The 23,121-nt window shown below is 38.6% G+C and overlaps 1 protein-coding gene across 1 annotated transcript in view; it reads right to left on the bottom strand.

Annotated features, from left to right (window-relative positions):
• The window catches only part of LOC122805263 (rap guanine nucleotide exchange factor 4-like), a 1,439,269-nt gene that overhangs the window by 513,973 nt on the left and 902,175 nt on the right, over nucleotides 1-23,121 (bottom strand). Inside the window, exon 18 of the mRNA XM_044075352.1 lies at nucleotides 20,870-20,967. Within this exon, the coding sequence (XP_043931287.1) occupies nucleotides 20,870-20,967 (98 nt within the window). The remainder of the gene's footprint in view (nucleotides 1-20,869; nucleotides 20,968-23,121) is intronic.

Here is a 23,121-nt window from a genome sequence, read left to right as displayed (position 1 = left end):
ACGGTCTTTCACAACCTGATACACTACTAAAAATTGAAAGCTATAAGCAGGAAATTTACTTATATTCTTGAAAAGGGCATTTGTGTCCTTACTGTGGGAGATGTAATAGATATGCTCATATATCCTCTGGGATAGCTTGCGTTCAGTTTTTCCAGCATAACATGTTGGACAATCTGAACAACATGCAATGTAAACTACCCCTTGTATGTAGCAGCTATATCTACTCCTGATTTGAATTTTCTTATTGCTAATATTTATACTTGACCCACTATATACATATCTGCATTGATTACAAGTACCACAAGGGAACATCTTACCTACCTTAGAGGTTACTTGCTGTCGCTCCAAAATATTTTTGAAGTTCGGGCCCCTCCTATATACAATTTTAGGGTTAAAACCTAGCCTGTTGATCAGATCTGTTTCCATTTTTATAATGTTTCAATTTTTATTTATAATATCGCTAACTATTTTGTCATTATCATGGTAAGTTGTAACAAAGGGACAGACCATTGTTGCATTCCTGTTACCTCCACCATCTGGGACACCATTTGTGTCATTGACAGGAAGGCCTATTGTGGATTCTGGGAAATCTAAGACCAGTTATATAGCTATATTCCTGGACAAACAACTTAAAATAGTAGTGAATAATATTCCAAATTTGTGTCTTCATTCCTGGCAGTTTCTCACAATTTGTAATAAACTGAATCCCTTCTTTGATGGTATATTTGTAACCACTGATGTAAAAGATTTGTTTAGTAGTATTCCCCACGAGTAAGGAAAGGAATGGTTTTGTTTATATCTTTATGAAGCAATGAAGTTACATCAAGACAAAATTAATGTTTACAACCAGTTACTAGATATGGTTTTAAATTTTAACTACATACACTTTGAAGGACATTATTACAGACAAATGGAAGGGGAGGCCATGGGGTCAGCCTGTGGCCCCCTCTTTGCTAATATTGTCATGGCAATGTGGGAAATAGTATTCCTGTAACCAAGTCCTTTCTACTCTTATATTAGTATGCATGTCAGGTACCTGGATGATCTGTTTATTGCTTGGAAAGGGCCAACACTAGAAATCAATAATTTTATTGAATATATCACTCAGACAACAAGTTTTTTGAAATTCACCCATGTTGTCAGTTCTGATAGTGTGGCATATTTAGATGTTTTAATTTCAAGGAACCCAGAAGGGTTGAAGGCAAATATTTATATTTATAGAAGACCAACATTTTCAAATACATACCTGCATTATTCTAGTAACCATCCTACCCATGTTAAGAGGGGTGTTGTGAAGGGCCAAATGGTTTGTGCAGCCTGTATGGTCTCAAATTATGATGATTTCCTAGGGGAGTGTACCTATATATCAAATATGTTTTACAACAGGGGTTATCCTAGAAGAATGGTGAATCAGATAAGTAATGAAGTTATTCTGAAACGTAATCAAGGCATCTATGTTCCATTGCTTTGTGCATATCATGAGAGTTTGGAGATGGTAAGTGAAGGGAATAGCAGTTATGTCAATATGAATATTAATAACAATGATATTCCTGTCAATGACACAAATGGTATCCCAGATGGTGGAGGTAACAGGAATGTAACAATGGTCTGTCCCTTTGTTACAACTTACCACGATAATGGCAAAATAGGTAGCAATATTATAAATAAAAATTGGTACATTATAAAAATGGAAACAGATCTGATCAACAGGCTAGGTTTTAACCCTAAAATTGTATATAGGAGGGGTCTGAACTTCAAAAATATTTTGGAGCGACAGCAAGTAACTTCTTGGGTAGGTAAGATGTTCCCTTGTGGTACTTGTAATCAATGTAGATATGTATATAGTGGGTCAAGTATAAATATTAGCAATAAGAAAATTCAAATCAGGGGTAGATATAGCTGCTACACACAAGGGGTAGTTTATGTTGCATGTTGTTCAGATTGTCCAACATTTTATGTTGGAAAAACTGAACGCAAGCTATCCCAGAGGATATATAAGCATATCTATGACATCTCCCACAGTAAGGACACAAATGCCCTTTTCAAGCATATAAGTAAATTTCCTACCCATAGCTTTAAATTTTTAGTAGTGTATCAGGTTGTGAAAAACCCTATTGAGGGGACCCTGGAAATTAGTTTTAGAAAATAAAGAAACATGGTGGCAAATATATCTGAATGCTGGACCCCCCTCCCCCCTGGACTAAATGAAATAATTTCCATTAATAGTCTCCTTAAATTAAGAACATATGATTGGTAGTTCATAATATTTATATATTTATACTTTTAATCTAATATATGTGCAATGTAATGTATTTTGAAAATATATGGTTTACTAAGTATTTAATTGTTCTTAAAATTTTTTTTTAAATGTTAGCATTTGAGCTAGTATTGGTTGTTGTACTCTGTAATGTCACATTTTGTCAGTATAAAAGGGTTGTTCAGTGTAATGCAGTTTATCTGAAGAAGTTTGGTAATTTATCAGATGAAAGCGCTAATAAACTGTGTAAAAAATACAATATATCCTTGCTTTTTCTTGCTGCCAGCCAGTTGTTTTTTATATACATTTGGATGCTACTTTAGGCATAAAAGAAGGATTAGTTCTCAAAGACAGAGGCGCCAGAAGCTGTTGAAGACTGGGGTGGGGGGAGGATGAGAGCGGCACTTAGTGATCTAAAAAGGGCAATTTTTTATAACTATTTACTACCACAACATAGGTTCACTTGGAGGACTTTTTAAGCTTAGCCAATTCCCTTTTGGTGCTTGATTATTGAATTAACATTTTCTGATTGGTCTTACCTATCCCATGGCTGATAATTGTATATTAGCCCTAGTGAGAATAACTGTGATCATTCTATAGATAATTTGAGGGGACCCATACAAGAGATGCAGAATTTAGGAACTGCATCTATCCATTAGTGGCATGAGGGGCAATCCTGGAGTACATTTTCTATTGCCCATCCTTAAATCCAAGTTGCATTTGAATATGGTCGGATGAACTTTGTTTTATTTTTATGGATAGTTTGTTCTGGAACAGTGGTATATATCCATCTCTCCAAAACATTCAGGCTCAAGAAAAATAGGTACAAATCTGTACGCTGATTAACGTAAAATTTGCATACATAATTACACAACCCCACCCACTCCGATGAAATTGTGGGATACCAACTTTCAAACACAAACTGAAGAATAGAACCAAAATATAGCACCAGAGTCCCACTGCAGCCATTCCAATGTCCCATTATCTGGCTATTTCACCCCATTTACCATAATCACTAATGTGTCCATACTACTTTACTTCTACAATGATTATTTGGATTTTATTATAGCACAATGCACAAACACTAACAGATATCTGCTAAACAAAGCAATACTTCCTCACAATGAAAATAGACTTGGCATTAAAACCTCTCTGCCCTTGAAACTCACATTCATTGAAACAGCATTACAACCCACACCACATCCAAAGAAAATCCATCTGGCCAGTGGTGGATAAAGATTACCTTTGGGCTGTTTTCAAATCAGAGGCCCCTTGCACACAAAACAAGAAACATACATGCGTTCTTTGATACACCTTCCTGACTTTATTAAATTATATTCCTTTTATAATACAGCACACTTGTTAGACTTAAGTTAGAGCACATTTTAAATTTATTGTTTGAACATTTTTCCAGTAGGCAATGAAGCAAAATGCATGCACCAATAATGACAAAACTGCCCTATTCAGAACATTTCCATGATAACAGTCTACTTCTACACACAATATATATATATATATATATATATATATATATATATATATATATATATATATATATATATATATATATATATATATATATATATACACAAATACAGAATCACAGTAGTGTAAGCCATAGGCATGTTGCACAGCTTCTTGCACTTATTTTCAATTGGGGGGCAAAAGGCCAAACACCAGGGACACATTTTAAACATTTCTTGTATAATTTTGGAAAGTTGCTTGCATAAAATGTTGTGTTATCACTGTACATTTCACTGCCAAGTCTTGAACCCAGAACCTTGTGCACTACAGTCAGAGCAAAGTACCACTAAGCTAAATCAGCAGTTTCCTGAAAGACAGGAAGACAAACTTAAATGGCTATCATTTAGTGAATTCAGTTCTCACTTATCACCATAGCTCTCAACCTCTTAGCACAAAAATACAGAATAAAGCCAATAATGAGGAAATACAGCCCCAAAATAGGGACACATTTCAAATACTGATCTTAGAAACTTAGAAAATTGCTAGCATAAAATGTTTTGTTTTACTGCTCCTGAAAACCAGAGATTTAATGAGGAACAGAACAAAATTGTGAGGCATAAATTCACAAGTGATGGTGGCTAGGGATTTTAGGCTCTTTTTGCCTGCACCCAAGGTACAGGATTTGAGCCTTTGTACCTCTAGCCACTAATGTATCCTATTGGGGGCATTTTCACACACACACACACACACACACACACACACACACACACACACACACACACACACACACACACACACACAATCACACACACACACACCACACATTCACTGACTGAAATCTCTCTCTAATAATGCTGAAGACAGTACCTTAGCTCTGCATACAGAAATCCTCCTGCCCGAATCCCCAGCTCTGCAGTAAAGAAATCCGTGGCAGTTCATAAAGGAATCCTCAGCTCTGCAGTTAAATAAAGAAATCTGTGAATGGCATAGTGCAAAACTGCAGTTAAATAAAGAAATCTGTGAATCCTATACCTATATTAACAGGCACATTATGACGAGTTGGGACGGTCGCAAGTGCTGCAAAAGTGTGTGTGGGGGGTGCCCCTCCCCCTCACTCTATGAGCCCATGCTCAAAGAAACCTTTATTTCTAGAAAATGAGATCATGCTGACTCACCATAAGAGCTTGCAGCTCAAAGACTGTTTTTGCAGAGGTCAGTGCAATCAGTAAAATGTTTTCCATATTAAGAACCTCAAGTCAGCCAGATGGGCTAGTTCAAATGAAGCAAGTGTTAGCTTCTCTAACACAAAAGGAAAGACCAACATATTTTCTTGGAGGTCTCTTACGCAGCATCCCTTTCAAAAACATTTTGCCATGAGAAATCACTAAAGGGGGGGATTTATAGGTATGGATGTTGAAATAGCTGATTAACTTTGATAGTGGAGTAAGGCATGCTATAGGATAGTAACTCACACAAATAGTGCAAATTCAAAGAAACATTTGCCCTGAATGGGTGCTGGTTATTTTGTTGGCACCAAATGGAAAAATACGATTGTCTATTAGCAGGCTTTCTTGCCTCCATCAGTACCTGATGACTGTCTTCAGTGAACAGGTGACTGAAAGGTATTAAGACCCTACCATCAAGGCAATCAGTTGCAGTTGTTTGGGGTCAAGATTTATTAAACACCCCTGTTTCTGTGTGAGTAGATCCAGTCAGTGAGGAAGCTTGAGGTAATTGCCCCTGGTCAGTTCCAAAAGAGTGGAGATACACTGTTGTCTGGGCCAGAAGCAAGTCACCACAATGATATATGGGGATTCCTTCTGAATCTTCAGAAGTACCCTGAATATCAGTGGAAAGGGTGGAAAAGCATAAAGGAACATTTCCATCCGAGGAAAAGAAAAGGCATCTGTCTTCAAGGTCTTCTTGTTTTGAGTCCTGGAGCAGAATTTTGCCAATTGATTATTCAGAGAGGAGGAAAAAGGTTTAAATGCAGAACCCCCTTCCACAGCTGGATCAAATCTTGGAAGACCCCCTGATTTAGTTTCCATCTGTGAGAATCTGCTCAGCTTGCCTACCACAAAATTTTGCTTGGACTAAATGTAGGATGCCTGTAAAGTCAGCTTGTACTGTAAAATTATATCCCATGTTAAAGTGGCTAGTCTGCATATCAGGTAAGAACTGATTTTCCTTGCTTATGTACCACATCACTATAGTATTGTCTATAATTACTTGAAGTCTTGGGACCAAAGATGATTCAGATAGTTGACAGCCTTGATAAGAGCTAGCATGTCTTTTATGTTTGTGTGCTTTGGTCTGAGACCTTGCACTTTTATCCCCCTTGACACTACCCCCCTAGCAAAGTCTGAAGCACCTGTAGTAACTGACTACTTTGGAGCAGGAGGGGAAAAGGGTGACCTGGATTGAAGGATATTTGATGTCTCTGCCAAGTGACTTCACTTTTCATAAATCCCACAAATTAATTTGAAAAGATAATATATGTTGGTTCTGGGACTAAAGAGACTTCAGATACCATTGTATATTTCTCATGTGAAGTCTTGCAAGAGGTATCATGAGAATCCTAGATGCCATGCGACCCAGAATCCTGTGGTATTTCCAAACAGTGACCAAATTCTGAGTTAAAAAGCCCTTGAATGAATCTAAATATATATTTATTTTTCTTGTAGAAGAAAAGCTGTTTGTCCTGAGGTGTCCAGCAAACATCCCTGGAACATAATCCTGTGTGACGCAACCAGAAATTACTTTTGAATGTTCTTTTGGAATCCCAGCCTATGAAGGAGATTTGTTACCCAAGTGAGATTCATAAATCTTTGAAAAAGACTGCAAAGATGAGCAAGTCACCTAAATATAGAAGATTGTGGATACCCTGTACATTGCAATGAGTTATGGCATGAGCTAGACAATTTGTGAACACACATGGAGGGGTGGATAGCCAAAGGGTAAGACATAGAACTGATGATATAATCCAGATAGGCAAAACCTTATGAAACAGCTGAAATCTGGATGAATAGGAATTTGATGATATATACCTTTTAAATCTAAGATTACTAAAAAACTCAGATGAAGAAGAAGGTGTAATAGGTTGTGAGATTAAATCATTTTGAACTTGGGCACTATCATAAACTGATTTTGGAAAGAAAGATCCAGAACTGTCTCCAGGCATTTTCTTTCTTTGACACTAAAATGTTCTTGAATAAAATCATTGTCTTAACTAGGAAGCAGAAACTGCTTCTGCATGTGCTATAAGACAAGAATGAAGAGAAGGGTTTGGTTTGGGGGATGATGGGAATTTCCTCCAAATGCCATCTGTATCCTAACTGGATCTGTTGCCAAAGAGAAATGGAAATTCAGACTTTCTGGAAGGGATTTTACTGTAGAGGGGACAAAGTCCCTTAAGAAGTCATTCTGCTTTATTTGACTACCCTTTGCTTTTTTTTTGGGGGGGGGGTCAAGTTTTCTTTTTGAAACCTTCCTGCCATTTTTTAAACATCTGCTTAACAGCAGTTTGCTGAGACTATTTATTATTTATTTATTATTTATTAATTTATTAACATCTGTTTACTGGGAAAGCCCAACTGGCACAGAACTCATTTTCAGAGGAATCTCGGGAGAAATGCTCCAGATGCATGTCTTTGGAATGTGGAAGGAAACTATAGCACCTGGAGGAAACCCATGCAAATGCAGGGAGGAGCTGCAGCCTCTGCATAGAAGGCACCCCAGCCAAAAATCAAACCAGAGAACCTCTTGCTGTAAGGCGACAATGCTAACCACTGCACCACTGCAACACCCACACAATTATTTTTATTTTTTTTTTGTCAAAAATGTATGAGGGGACAGAAAATCCCCTTGAATATTTAGAGAAAGAGGAGTAAAAAAATCCGAGAGATCTCTTGAATCAGTTTCCATTTTCATCACATTTTTGATAACCTCTGCAACACTATAGTCCACAAACTGAATACACTTTAAAATATGAGCCTGACAATTCAAAATCCTAAAACTCAAAGTCGCAGAAGCATATACTTTTCCCAGACCTATCAATATCTTTATCATCGTTGTCAGAAGGCGAAGGGTTAGATAAACAAAACGTTTGGCAGCAGCTGGGTTAACTAAAGCTATAGTTGCTGGGTGAGATCTGGGATTAGTACATAAAAAACTTGGAAGACTGAGGAACTTTGTACAATCGATTTGTTTTTTAGGTGCAGCATACTGGCTGTTGGGAAAACTACAGCTGTAGCATAAACATCCTCCAGTGCTGACAGTACTGGAGTGATGGGTGAAGGTTCTGGGAATTCTAGTTGTAACAACTCAATAGTATTTTCCGATAGATTGTGAAACCTCAGCATTCTCCAACTGAAAACACTGGCACAATTTGGAAACAGTCTCCTAGAAAAAGAATCCCTCACAGGGAGATTCAGATACCATGTCTCCTACAAATCTGAATCAGAAATCTGAGAGTAAAACCTGCATCTGTCCCATCAGTCCAATCATTTATTTATTTATTTCCAGTTTGATTACCGGGGAGGTCCACTGGGCCCAGAGGACCCATTTTCAGTGGAGGCCCGGGGAGAAAAGCTCCAAAAATACAAATTACAGAACTTACAAAAGTATAAAAGATACATTGTGGAGAACAGTTTACACAATATGAACATTCATTGTTAGAAATAGTCAAACAAAATTCATTAAGGTTTATCTTATGGTTTAAACAATTATGAAGCTACTCTTATAGAATTATTGGGGAAAATGCATTATATGTGCACGTAGAAAAGAGAGTAGGAAGACACTTTGCATGCACTCGTTTAAACTATGAAGTTATTTACAATATTTACACAATGGAGTTAAGGGATAAATAGCTCTAGGACTTTTTGAGCACCAGGATACACTCTTAGTAGAATAGCAGTGGGAGTTTTAGAGAGAATAAGACCCTAGGAGTAGCGAAGAAGCACCTAGGGGCATGTTCTTAGATAGTTTTTAGGTGGGGTGAAGGCAGGTGCATTTCCATTTAGTGAACAGATGTTTTTAAAGCCGAGTTTTGACATTTTCAGAGTTTGCTATTGTTCTTATAGAGGAAGGGAGAGAGTTCCATGCCTTGCCAATAGTGAAAGAGAGGAGAAGTTGTCCAGCAGGACTTTTAGGTTTGTTGATAGCAAATATCCAAAAGTCCATATTCCTCTACAGATTCAAAATCCTGAACCTGTTCAGGAAAAGAGTAATCCCTTTTTCATTTACAAGCAGCTACCTTTTATGAAAGGCCAATGCCCTGTACAAGACCCTGAGCCATGCCCAATAAATCACATTTATCCAAAGAAACTGGCACAGGAGAAGTTAAATCTTTAGTTTTCCATTTCTTTTTGAAAGGAACATTGGGGAAAACAGACTTATAATTGCCAGTAACAGCTTCCACAGGGGTAGGCACATCATTTTGGATAAGCAATGGCACATTTCCTGCCGACAGAGTGCCTCTCACTGAGGAGACACCAACAGCCATAGAGGATGGGTCTAACTCCCAGTCAATAGCGGCTGTGTGGACAACACCAGAGGGATCTGCAGAAAAAGATGAGTGGTCTGAGAAAGCTGCTTTGGCTAGAGCCGAGTCAGCCACCTGTGGCTGAGCCAAATTACTAGTTTGCTGTGGTGGCAAAGGCTGCTTACTTAACTTTTTATTTTTGTGATTGGAAGAATATTGAACCAAGGCACTGGTAGATTGTTCCATAGTCAAACCAAAAATTGTGCTTCTTTCACATGGAAGCTAAGCAGCACTGATCAGTAAAATTAGAAAGTAGCTAAAGTAACTTTTCCTAGTAAAAACACAGTAAAAAGTACTTTAATACACTTTCATAGCCCCCAAAAGTGCAATAAATACAATTTCTCCACCCTCAGAAAATGTAGTTGTAAACACTCTTAAACAAATTTTAAACTGTCAAGTAAAAAAGTGCTCTCCCATTTAAAAAGTACACTTAAGAAATGGGACTGTAAAAGGACATTTCTTTAGCTAAGAAGTACTTTCCTAAACAGGAAAGTCATTTCAAACAACAAGTAGATGTGGAAGGTTTTCCCCACAAAGGGAAATTATTTGCCCGATAACGGAACAGCGTTAGCTAACTGTTGATCCTGGATAGGATATAACAACACCTTACACATGCCCAAACTGTTAGTCAGCTGAGCTGTGTATTGGTAATCCTCTAAATTATATGTAAGTGTGTATGCACAGGAGTGTGTGTGTGTGTGTGTGTGTGTGTGTGTGTGTGTGTGTGTGTGTGTGTGTGTGTGTGTGTGCACGTGCACATTTGTGTGCATGTGTTTTTGTGTACATACTATGATGGGATGGTAAACTGTTCACAAAAAATTTGTATGCCATGCACTCACTATGTGCTGGGTTAGGCTCAGGCCATGCTGTGAGCCTGTATTAGATTTTGTGCATAACTGGAGAGTGAATTTTTGAACAAAATCTAATATATTGATCAGAGTTACAGCTCATTCTTTATTAAAATACCATAGACATTAGAGCTCAAGTTTTAGGATAGTGAATCACAAATGTTAATAAAACTGAATACATCTCACAGAATTAATGTTCAAATGAGATATATCAATGTATCTAGCTTTAACAAAAAGAATGTTGATTCATCTTAATGAACATCCTGGGGTAATTTGTATATCACTTTTTGACAGTTGTACACTAGTAAGAAGGGTACAGTTTATGCTTCAGACCTAAAGACAACGATATGCACTTAACAGGTGACCCCTGGCTGCAGAGGGAGGGAGACTCCTTATTACAACCCAGGTAGCCTGTACTTGATTAGTGGCACAGGAGCTGGAGGGGGTCACGTATGGTGAACAGGAGTGAGCAGCAAATATTAGCTCAACAATCATGGGCAGGTAGAAGGCAGCCTAAGGACTTGTTGCAGTTTGTAGCATACTGGCCACTCATTTGGGTGGCTGTGTATGCATGGAAGTGAGCATGCTCCTCCCAAGGGCAGCCATTGCAGAGCTAACAAGGCTGCTACAAGGTGTGTAGTTAGGGCACACACTCCCCAGTATACAGCATGATGATGAACCAGCATACTTGATTTCTCACTGGTCTCAGGCTAGGGTCATGTTGACCCTGAGGTGGCTAAAGTGGGTTGGGTAGACTCATTGAATAGGGAAAGGAGCATGTGGAAGCTGATGGCCAGCTGAAGGGGAGGACAATTATGCAGTTAATAATGATGGCACCATTCAACTAAATGTAAAAGCATTGGTATGCAGAACTACATGCCCTGGCTTGGACCTCAAGTCTAGCTAATGGCATTGGACTAAAACTAAAAGATGCAGATTTAACATCTGGACTGAAAAAGAACTGGCAAGCCTTGAGATAAGAAAAAATAGTTTTGGTTCCAAGTTCAACAACCACAGTTCATCTTAGGAATTCAAGGATGGTATAACTTTATAGGTTCATAGGTGTTTACTAAGCTAATGATCACAAGGGCCTTTTTAACCTTAGCCATGCATCTCAAATCTATGACATGTTCTGGTACACTTGATAAGTGTAAGCAGGGGGTTGGGAGTTGAAACATTTACAAGCAGGGGCCAGGGAGATGAACCATTTATGAGGTACTTGTCCCATTAGCAAGAGAGGTGCCAAACCAAGACTGAATTTCCAGTCCCCCATCAAATTTTCCAAGTTACGCTTGAATTGCATGAGCGAGGAACTCTACTTCACATGGATGGAAAGCCTGTTCCAGAGAAGGGGTAGTCTCTGGGATACATACATGTCTCTCCAGCAGGTCCTATTTATGTCACAGGCAGGGTTTAAGGTAATTGTGGTGCTGTTTGTTTTGCTGATATGCAGGAGGTCCATCAGGGTGGGGACTGACAATGCCTTGTATATCAGGCATAGGTCTTCCTTCAATAGTCTGCAGAAGGCAGAATACAGGGATAGGACCGTGAGGCAATCTGTGCAGGACATGTTACGTATGCCCTGTATTCTTTTAGTGAGGAACCTCTGTGGACGTTCCAATTGTTGGATATACCTGGTTAGGTACATATCAAAGGGAGCATTGTACTCAAAGATAGGTCTGATGAATGCTGAATAGAGTGGAAAATTTATTTCCCTGGATGTAGATACCATCATTTTGTTTATAAATTGCAAAGCATAGAATAATTTCTTCAGTACTGTAGGCATGTGATTGTCAAAGACTAGATTACTGTCTATGTGTGTCCCCAAGTCCCTGACTACTGGGTCAGCTCCTAGAGTGTGCTGGATGGATGACTTCTTGAAGGTTACTGTTATGCATTTCTTGGCATTTAGTTTTAGTCTGTGGCTCTGATACCAGTTTTTTGTCTGTGTCAGCCCTTCCTGGAGAACATTTGTGTTGATGATGGATTCTATGACTGCTCCTAATTTGCAATCATCTGGAAATTTCGTCAACCAGAGGCCACTGACATTGGCCTTGACTTCAGAGAAGTAAATGCCAAAAAAGAGCAGTCCCAGGACTGGTCCCTGAGGGACTCTGCTTGTGACTGGCCTCTTTGTAGAGGTGGAATACCCAGTTCTAACTTCCTGGGTCCTGTATGTGAACTATCTGGCTATCCACTGGGTGACACAAGGGTTTATACCTAACCTCCTGAGTTTGTTAACAATGTCTGAGTGGGGTATTGTGTCAAATGCCTAGGCCATGTCAAGGTAAGCAGTGTGAACCATTTTGCTCTCATCCATTGCTTTGGTGACCTTCTCAAAGTAGTCTACCAGGTTGAGTAGGCATGACCTGCCCTTGATGAAACCAAATTGGGTTGGGTCCAGGGTCTGGTGGTTTCCTATGTCATTACTGATCATTTCCATGGTATTTCTTTATGTGACTTTGCATATGAGACTAGTAAGACTTATGGGTCTGTAGTTTCCAGGGTCTGTAGATGGCCCAACTTTGTGCAGGGGGAATAGTGCTGCTTTTCTCCATTCATGAGGCATGGAGCCTGTTTGGAGGCAACAGTTAAACAGTAATTCCAGATGACAAAACAAAAAATAAGCCGAAAACTGTGCAATTCCAGATGACCTGATATGCCATGTTTCATGCTATTTAGAAGGCATCCTGGGATAATGTCTGGGCCCATTGATTCAGTGTTCTTGGCCTTAGAGAAAGCACTAAGGACTTGTTCCTTAGTGACAGCAGGGGTAGTGATATTTGAGGGTATTTTCTGAGGGAAAGTTGAGGGGAGAGAGGGGTAAAGCTGGAGCTGAATTTGTTTGCCATTAGGTTTGCTATATCTTCTGTCTCAGTATAGACAGTTTCATTAATAATGAGCTCTGCACATAACTGTGTATTGCTTTTGAGGTTGTGGACATATCTAAAGATTGCCTTGTGATTATACTTGGTCTGGGAAGCCAAATTTACCTCAAATTCGGCTTTGGTAGCCTGCATTTGTTCTTTGAGTTGTTTGTTTAGTTTGAAGGGAGTGCTTTTATCGTGACTGGTGCTGCGCTTCTTAATTATTGCCATGATTTTCTTCCTTCTGTTATACAGCCTACTGATTTTGTGATTCTACCAGGGTGGCTTGTTTATTGAGTTAGTTCTGAACTTCTTCCTGGTGGGTACAACTGCCTCTATGCAGCTATTAACATTTTATTGGTTTATGTGAACAGTTCCACATAGGCTGCAGTGTTCTCAGGGTTTATGGGGTCTTGAAATTTTGCCAGGTTTTATTTTTACTTCACTGGAGACCATTTTGTGGTCTGACTTTACCAGAAAAGCTGTTACACTAGGGGATATGCAGCACTCTCCCAAATTAGTGAGGACCAGATCCAATATGCTTGCACTCTTGGTTGGTGTTTTGCAAATCTGGTCCAAGGAGTTTGTTTACAAAATCCAGAAATCTCTGTGCCTGTAAGTTTGGTGTAATATATGATTCCCAGTTAAAAGTGAGGTAATTAAAGTTGCACATGAACATGGTCTTAGGTTGGATGGTGTGTGTTTACAATAAGTTTAAATACATGGTATGGGTTTTCTAGGTCATAGAGGGGGACCTATAGCTTACAAGGAAGTGGTATGGGATTTTGCCTATGGTGATTTGAATGTGGAGAAGCTCAAGTGCCTTATCCTGTTTGACCAGCCTTGAGGTATATATTTTTTTATGTAAATCGGGCACCTCCCCTTTAGCTTCTGTCTGTGTAGTAACTAGTCTAAATGTAAGGAAGGCATTATAGCCTTACACGGGTTCGCTTTACATGCTCAAAATGCAAAAATATCGAATTTTTGAATTTCGAGTCTGTAAAGTCGAACGTACAGAAACAGCAAACCCAGAAATGTCGAATGGAGAATGTTGAACCTGTGGTACGGATAGCATGTGAGGTAAGTGTACTTTTTTGGGGTTTTGGGGAGGGTTTGTGTGTGTTTGACTGTGTTGGGATGTTTAAGGTGTGGGTTAGGGTAGGTGTTGTGCAGTGTGGATGTGTTAGTGTTGGGAGTGCTGGTGTTTGTGTGTATGTGATGTGTGTTTGTGCGGGGGGCTGCAGAATGTGCGATGCTGGGTTGTGAGTGTTTTGGAGTATTGTGCGACCTTGGAGTTAGTATATATAAGTAGGGGAGGTGAGGGAGGTGCAGCCCCCCACATGGGGGATGCATATTCTAAGGGTAGGTGTGTGTATGTGCTTGGCTGTGTGCGTGTTTGTTATGTTTCTTACAGGAAAGTGTTGGGGGGTATGTACATTGGTGTATGTATGTGTTTTGTAGTGTGTGATGTGTGTTTGATGGGAATTAGTTGATTTGCGGTTTTGGGTGTCGTGTTTGTGTATGTGCGGTGTTTACGGAATTCGACTTCATAGTTTCATGATACTGAAATTCGATATTTCAGTATTTTGAGATTATGAAGTAAATCCCCTTACATTGCTAGTGTGCTCTCCATGGCTATAAACCATGTCTGAGTGACTGCACAGACATCACCATTATCTAGAGTGAGAAGAGCTTGTAGGGAGTGTTTTTTTTTGTTTAGACTCCTAGCGTTGAGCAGTAACCCCTTTACATTTTTTTGGTTTTGATTTTCAATACTGGAAGTACTTTCAGTTTGGCATTACCTAAAAACGGCACTATGGGGGAAGACAAAGTATTAGGTAATATTCAAAAGCCTATAGGGGAGAGGTGCAGACTATCTCTGGCAAAGCAGCATGGTCCATTGACTATCTCCTTCCTTGCTGACAAATATTGCACCCCCTTAGAATAACACCAGAAACTAAGCCACTTATTAAAGTCAGTCATTTTCTGTTTGTATTGTGGCATCATCCTTGGAGAAGGTAAAATGCTGCTTAGTGCTAGGCTGATACAAATCTGGGACACTTATTCTGATCGTTCCATTATGCCTCTCTTCATGTAGTCTAGGGAGGTACGTTTCAGGTTATTTATGCCCCACATGGACTATGACTGAGTGATACTAGTACTTGTGTTCCAATGACTTGAGTGTGTGCATAATGTGGCAGATCCTGGCCCCTGATAAGCAACTCCTTACTTAGCTTGGTGAGAGGAACATGTGTGTGTCTCACAATGGAGTGTCCAATAACTAGAATGTTTGATTGTGTGATGGCTTGCCTTATGGGCTTAGAAGTAGAGTTTCTATGAGATGTGGTTGTATGTGTTGATGTAGGTACTGTTTTGAAAGAGTGCATTCGGGACTGCTGAGGTCTTTGGGGTTTAGGAAGGTTATATTTAAGTGCCTCAGCATATGTGGGTCTATGTGTCTGCTTTGAACTGTGTGTGATGGGTGCAGCATATGTACTACTGACAACATGTATGACAGAAGTGCTTTTATGTGAGAGCTTTGCCTCCAGTGATATTGTGTAAATACATTGCTCACATATCATATCAGTCTGTTTGAGAATTAACTGATTGTCAGTAAACATGAGGCAATTTCTGCATTGCCCCAGGTTGCCCATATCCACAAAGCTGGCAACTGATATAGTGGGAAGGTTCATATCCACAGTAACATACCTTTTTTATTGATTAGATATTTGGAGTGAGAATATAATGTCAGGAGTATCTGGTTTGTAACTCTGTGGGCAGTGCTTGTCACTACAAACTAGTTACCCTGTGTGCAACTAGACATTGGTGAAATTTCAAGGGTGCTTTTACAGGACAAATGTCAACTCAACGTGTATGCATCGGTACAAGGCACTACCAAACACTTGAGGGGAAACTAATAAGTAGACCCAGATGATTTATAGATGAAGCAGGTTAGACAGGAGCAAATCAAGCAGTACTTACTGAAAGGAAAGAATTCATTTTGTTGAGAATGGTGAAAAGAGGAGATCTGACTGAATGGCTGCTGCCTGGGTACTACTAGTGCTGGTCTCACTACAGCTTCATGCTGCTGAAACATAATGCTCCTTTGCTTCTTCTCTCACTAGAAGCAAACAGTAGCACCAATGCAAAGATGAGAAGCAGGCCACATGCTCTTTGGTAATCAATGATGCAAGAGTCTGTAGGCTTGTTGTAGCCTTTTCCTGGTAGATGCCTTGAACAGCAACCAGACAAGTTAGGAAGGTCAAATACAGATACTCACTGCCTAATCAGAAACAGTCAGGAGCCAACACCCTCTGCTCCTTCTCTCACCAGGAGCAAAATATAAACAGAAATTCCAAGCTGGCATCAGTGAAGCAGTTATTAGGCTTTCAGGTGAACAAGAAATAATGCCCCTTTGCTCCTTTCACCAGGAGCAAAACAGATTCATTAATCCAAGATGACTACTGATAGGCAGAATGCGGGCTGTGCAATAATTGATGGTTTTGGAGTAGATGTTGCAGATGTTAAAGGTATGATGTAAAAATGGATTAATATCCTAACAGTTGCAGTATGCACTAAGCAGTTCGATATGAAAGAGAAGCTTTAGATATCTAAATGGAAAGCCACTAATTTTCAAAGAACAAGCTAGATTGGAATGGGGTGGGCACTTTGTATAAAGGCTCTAATGGTATGGCCAAGAAATTTAAATAGCTAAAGGGGACTGATTTCTCAAAAGGATAATGTTGTGCTTACTGAAATAGCCAATGAAAGAGAACAGGGAAAGAAATATGTGATGTAATCACCATAAGGGGCAGACAGCTAGAAAGACAGTTGAGTTTACAAACACAGCAGCACCAGAGTGGGAGGGTGGGGTAAAGCTTAATTTCTGTGTGACTCATAAGAGACACACCTATGGGTCTCTTTCTTAGTTTAAATAAGCAATTAAAAGCAGAGTACAAGCAAAACAGAGTGCAAAGAAAAAAATCACAATATGCAAAACAGAAGAGGACAATGAAGCAATATAAAATACAAAAAAAAGCAAAAACAAACTAGCCTTTCCCTCATAGGAAGCTGTCTGTGGCAGTGTCTCAGTGACCCTTTCCACTAAAACCTTATCTCACAGTAAGTCCTGCGAACAGGAACAACCTTAATAACTACAAGCCCCAATTTGGATAATTTTGTGGGAGCCCTCAGCTGAACTCCCAACTATTATCCCAAACCATCCCTCCAATTGCAGGCTTCCTGGAATTTTCTTTCAGATCAGGGATCAGGAATATATGCTGCTGCTACTACACATTAAAAGTAAAACAATATGTTATTAGTTTATATGTTGTCATAAGACATGTTAAAGTAGGAATAAAATACTGGATTCTTGGATTACCCTCAAATCCAGCATACCCTTTCAGGTTCTACTCAACTCAATCAGGCACACCAAGGAGCTAGCTTAATAGGTAACTGAGTCCCTTGTCCACAAGGTGCTTCCTCAGGTGGGTGCAACCTTGACTTATTAGCAAACATGTTCCCAAACTCCTGTAGTACTGACATCTCTTGATCCTACAAAGGAGAGAGCTGTACACTTTCCCTTGTCTCCCCAGCACTGCTACTTTTTTCTCCTCCCTTTTCTGTCTCCCCTCCTTTCAGTTCATATCTTTATTTGACTCCTGCCTTTCTCTCCATGGGCAACAAGTGTATATACTGTAATTTCTTTCTGTTTTGTATATTGTCTCAACAGAGACAATAATCTATATGATATGACACTGTATAGATAGTCTTCTTACCAATTATACTTATTAAATTCTTGTATCACAGCTCATGCTCATTTATGCTACATATTTTCCTAATTTAATAACTCAAATCACTTACTTGCTTTTACATTCCCACGGTTGCACTGACATTGTTTATTTTTTTTATTATATTTCTTCTGAGACTAACAGTGGTCTAGGTGGACCTTGTTTAACAAACTTTAAATTATTTATCTCTTCATAAGTTGAGTACTCCCCACACTCCAGTATCACTGGCAACACCAAACAGAACACGCTACTAAAGAGGAGGCTCATTCTGAAACGTTAAACCTGATGAAATCATCTGACTCATCACAGTCCCCATCTCTTGCCTCACATGCAGAATGTTCTTGAATGCCAGGAAGAACTGGACAGATGAGGTAGTGGGGACAAGCTTAATTTCTGGGGGAGAATGGACGGCCAAAATTGGCATGAAAACTGTTTAACCTCCATTATGCAGTGTCATCTTATATTATCCGTTTTCTCCTTTGTGTGCTTCTAATCACCTCTTGTGCTTGCTCTGAATGATTGGAGTTCCTTACGCATTTAATTCTCATACCTTGTTTCAGCCTATGTGTTTCCTCAAAATCACATAAAATTGGTAAACCTTTTCAGATTTGAACAATAACAGTAATAATCACAGCCCTATCCTTAGAAACAGCATTGTTCACATACTACCCAACCTATGACAATTAAATAAAAAGAAACTTTCAGAAATAATTTATTAACTAAGTGACTAATAGATGCAATTATTTCCAGTCACCCTGGTCAAAAGTGCAACAGTAAGGATTACATGCGTGGATAATTTAGAATATTCACCAAGCATCACGCTTTTGGCAGGTGAAGTGAAATCAGAATGTCTCAAGGAAATGTACACGGGTGTGGGGGAACATGTAAAACTCACACAAATGTGTTAATCATTCTATAAAATGCTTCTTGCAAAATATTCCTTCCAAATCCAGTCTAACCATTTTCTAGTTTTAAGTTTCTGTTTGTTTTCTATTTGTAAGTGACACTAAATATGATACCCTGCTGTACATTTGAGTCAGACTGTTTGCTGCTGTTTTCCCATATTCAGCCAAGTGGACCATTTTTATTTCCTCCTCTGTCTCTCAACACTCAACACATACATCTCATGTTTTACTTCACTTGAATTATTTTGCATCTATCTGTGTCTGCATTTCTTTCCATATTGATCAGATATTACCTCAAATGTGGTATCTTGTTTTTTTTTTTTTACAATTACTACGATTACTAGTTTGTGCTCTCGTACTATCAGAGACGATTCCCAGTTATTTCTTATAACTGTATTCAACAGCATCCACTCATAAACTCTATGTCAGCAAAAGAAAATAGTACCGCTCTATCAGTATTCAAATTAAGCCTGGTCTTATTATTTTTTGAGACAGTAACTTGGGTGGGAAGAAAAAAAACAGATGGTTAGTCCAACCAGTTTGGGTTGAAAATCTTGTTGAACATTCAGCAACAACCATTGACTTCCATCAGAGCAGGAGCAACTTACACTGTAAGCCATGCAAGAGGTATGAAGCCAAAGTTATTAATAGTAGTGGGCCAGCCACTGGTGTACTGCATAATGGGAAATGTTGTATACTCCACTAACAAGACTCACAACTACTAGGGAACAAGATTACCAGTAGAAAAATAGCTTGCACCTTACTAGAGTGCATTTCAGGCAAATGTCTGAGCCACATGAGGAATAATCACTCTGCCATAGCTCTAGTACAGGGCCCCCTGAGGTAGTAGGGCCCTGTTAGGGCAAATAGGTCCAGTTGGCCTAAGGCCAGCCCTGCTTCTGAAAACATTATAGAAGATATGTAACAGTTCAAAACTTATGGCCACTTTTCTTATACAAATATTGGAAAGCTATAACTTTTAATTCAAAAGTATTCATAGTTAAATAGATTTCACTTATCAGTTGTCAGCATTTTGGTATGTTGCACAACTGTCTTATGTGTTAGATCCAAAAACATGAACATTTTTAATGTATATTTTTGGGGGTCAGCTGTCATTCACTTTAATTTTCATAATACATTTGAAGTCACTACCATCCATCCAATGCTGTTGAGTAGCAACTGACTCCTATATCAGTCCTATGAATACCAGTTGCCATTCACAGAGTTTACTAGGCAAGTAGAGAACTGCGGCAGCTTGACAAGCCTTTCTTCCTTATCTCATGCATGCACATACTCACACACACACACACACACACACACACACACACACACACACACACACACACGTGCATACACACACACACACACACACACACACACACACACACACACACACACACACACACACACACACACACACACACACACACACACACACACACACACAAAGAAACACCCTGGAAGCATTGAAAAAACAGAGGTCAAATGTAGACTGTGGTGGAGGTTTCAGAATAAGTCACATCAGTAGCAAAATTAATATTGTATTGTGTCTGAACACTATATAAAATAAGCAAGAAAATCTGGATTAATTAGATGGGGGTGTACTGTATATAGCAGTTACAGAATATATTATAAGTTTTATACCTATACAAGAGAATACACTTGGGATTCATTAATGCCTACACTAAGCGTACACTGTTCTGAGTAAACAGAGAGCACAAACATAACTCAAAGAGAAAAAGACAAAAATAACACTAGCAAAATGAGCACCATCTGTCTGCAGAGACTCCGAGTATGGCTCTTAACTGAATTAATGATAATAGAAACAACATCAACCAATGGTTTACTGATGAATAATCGTAACTCATACATTCTTCCTCCAAATTTTAGTTTTCCTACTGATTTTCTTGCAGCTTTAAATACTGATCAAGATTCATAAAGGTTACCACAAAGTGTAGACTACTTGTACACTTAGTATAATCTTTCTGAGTTACTAGAAAGTGCAAAAAATGTGGTACAGATGTTCTTGAATACAGATTGTGTACACTTAGTGTAGGTGTTATTGAATCAGTTGCTTCTTTTCTATGTATGAAACTCACAAAGCATAATTAAAAGATGCATACACATTTTCATAATCCCTTTTATAAGATGATCTAAAACTCATATTTATACTACTTGCTCAACAATTCAGCTTACCAGTGAGTCAAACTGATCTCTTCGACATACAAAGAGTCGACCATTGACACTGAGAGTTGTAAAGACTGAAACATCATTGTTTTTTAAAACCACTTTTTCTGTAAGAGAAAAAACACAAGTACCGTTTAAGCACGTCTCTGAATGTAATCAGACAAAATAAGAAACAATCTTTTAAACAATGAAAGTATTCACAATGTGTAAAAAGTAGTTAATGAACTTTTAATTTGTTTCAAAATGTGCATGCTACATATAATATAATATTTATGTTTTACATGAGAACCTCTATAGTAGGCTGACAGTACACATGCATAGTTGGTCAGATTTTGATGTAAGTGTGCAAGTGGTCATTTGTGAAATCTGAATAATGACTGTACATTTTTCTAATATATTTTTTCTAATTTACATCTTTACAAGTATTTCCCCAATCAGTATTTAAGTCCTAATAAATTGCCAAGGTTAGACTGGGTGATAACAGGTAAGCCAAAGTGTCCAATACAATGACTGCAACATTTTTTACCGTAAGTGTATATTTGTTTCAGAGTTTAAAAATGTGATATCATAGCACAATGATAATGGTTCTACTATAAATCACACAACTGCACAACCTTGAGCATTAGAAACCTCAAATAATGCCTGAAATATGGAGAAGCAAAAACATTAAGTATTTTTTGCAGGAAGGCAAGCCTCTATGAGCCACCCAATGTGAGGAGCAAGCCCTCAGTCCCCCAGTATATATATATATATATATATATATATATATATATATATATATATATATATATATATATATATATATACACACACACACACACACACACACACACATACACACAAACTACATGGATGCAAGAACTTGAAGAAAGGAACAATCTCCCAAAGGAATGGAATCATTGCCAGCACACACTTAGAAATCACAGTGGCAATAACTTCCTATGGAAAACAGTGATCTTTTCTATGGGCAACTGATGCTTGAGAAACTTCACCTTGATCAACTGTCAAGGAGCCAATGATAAAAAAATGTTATGTACTTACCGTAATGTTCCATCTGTGTTCTCCATTTTCATTCTTCCTCAACTGTTGAGTTCAGATCCGATCCTCAGATTTGACTCGGGCATTACTAAAGCTCATGGCAATCAAAAAGCTCCTCCCTTACCCATAATGCACCAACCCCTAATATACCCCAGATCTTGTTTGCAGATTTACCTAAAGCAGGGCGTGCTAATATACATATATGTATATATATATATATATATATATATATATATATATATATATATATATATATATATATATATACATCCTATAGAAGAAATTGTATCTGGAGATCAACATTAAGGACAGTGGTGTCCTTAAAGTATTTCATTCTCCCAGAAGTCTGTTGTGATAAGGGTTGGGTGGTTGGGGTCAGGAAGTTGAAGAAGCATGAAAATGGACAACACAAATGGAATGTTATGCTAAGTACATCATTTTTTATCTGATGTTGCCCATTTTCATTTTATCCTCAGCTCTTGGGACAGAGTCCCCAGCTGAGCTACCTAAAATCCAGGGTGGACTCTAAAGAAGAATATTCCTGAGCAGAGTTGAGCCAAAGGCTACTCCTCCCCTTGAGACCAGATCCAATTTGTAATGAGTGATAAAGGTATGAGGGTTTGCCCAAGTTGCAGCTGCACATATATCATCTGTGGAGGCTCTAGACAGAAACACTGAAGAAGTTGCCATGGACCTAGTTGAGTGGGTTTTAGAGGTTTTGCCAAGGTTAGACCCAACTTGTTATAAATAAATGACATGCAATCTGTCAGTCATCTGGCTAAAGTTACTTTTGCAACTGGTTTGCCAAATTTAAAATCTGCAAAGGGCACACATGATCTGTCTTTCTAATTTCTTTCCTCCTATGTAAATAAAAATGTCTGTGAACATCCAATAAATGCAACATGCATTCATCTTTGTTTGCAAATTTAGGAAAGAAGAATGGCAGATTAATGGGCTGGTTAATATGGATTCTAACACCACCTTAGGAAGGAAAGACATATTGGTACATAATGTGACTGTGTCCTTATGAAAGATCAAGTAGGGATGTTTAGATGGCAATGCTTGAAGCTCTGAAACTCTTCTAGCAGAGAAGTTTTCTAGGTCAGGAACTTAAGATCACATTTAGCTGCTGCCTCAAAGGAAGAATAAATTAAGGCCTGCAATATCAAGTTCAAATCCCATGGTGGATTAGGATCTTTATACAAGGATCTCAGCAGAAGAGT

This window comes from Protopterus annectens, chromosome 6.part1 (genome assembly GCF_019279795.1).
Source record: "Protopterus annectens isolate FY-2018-M chromosome 6.part1, PAN1.0, whole genome shotgun sequence".
NCBI lineage: Eukaryota > Metazoa > Chordata > Ceratodontiformes > Protopteridae > Protopterus > Protopterus annectens.
The sequence above is the reverse complement of the archived record's forward strand: the minus strand, read 5'-3'. Positions and strand labels throughout refer to the sequence as shown.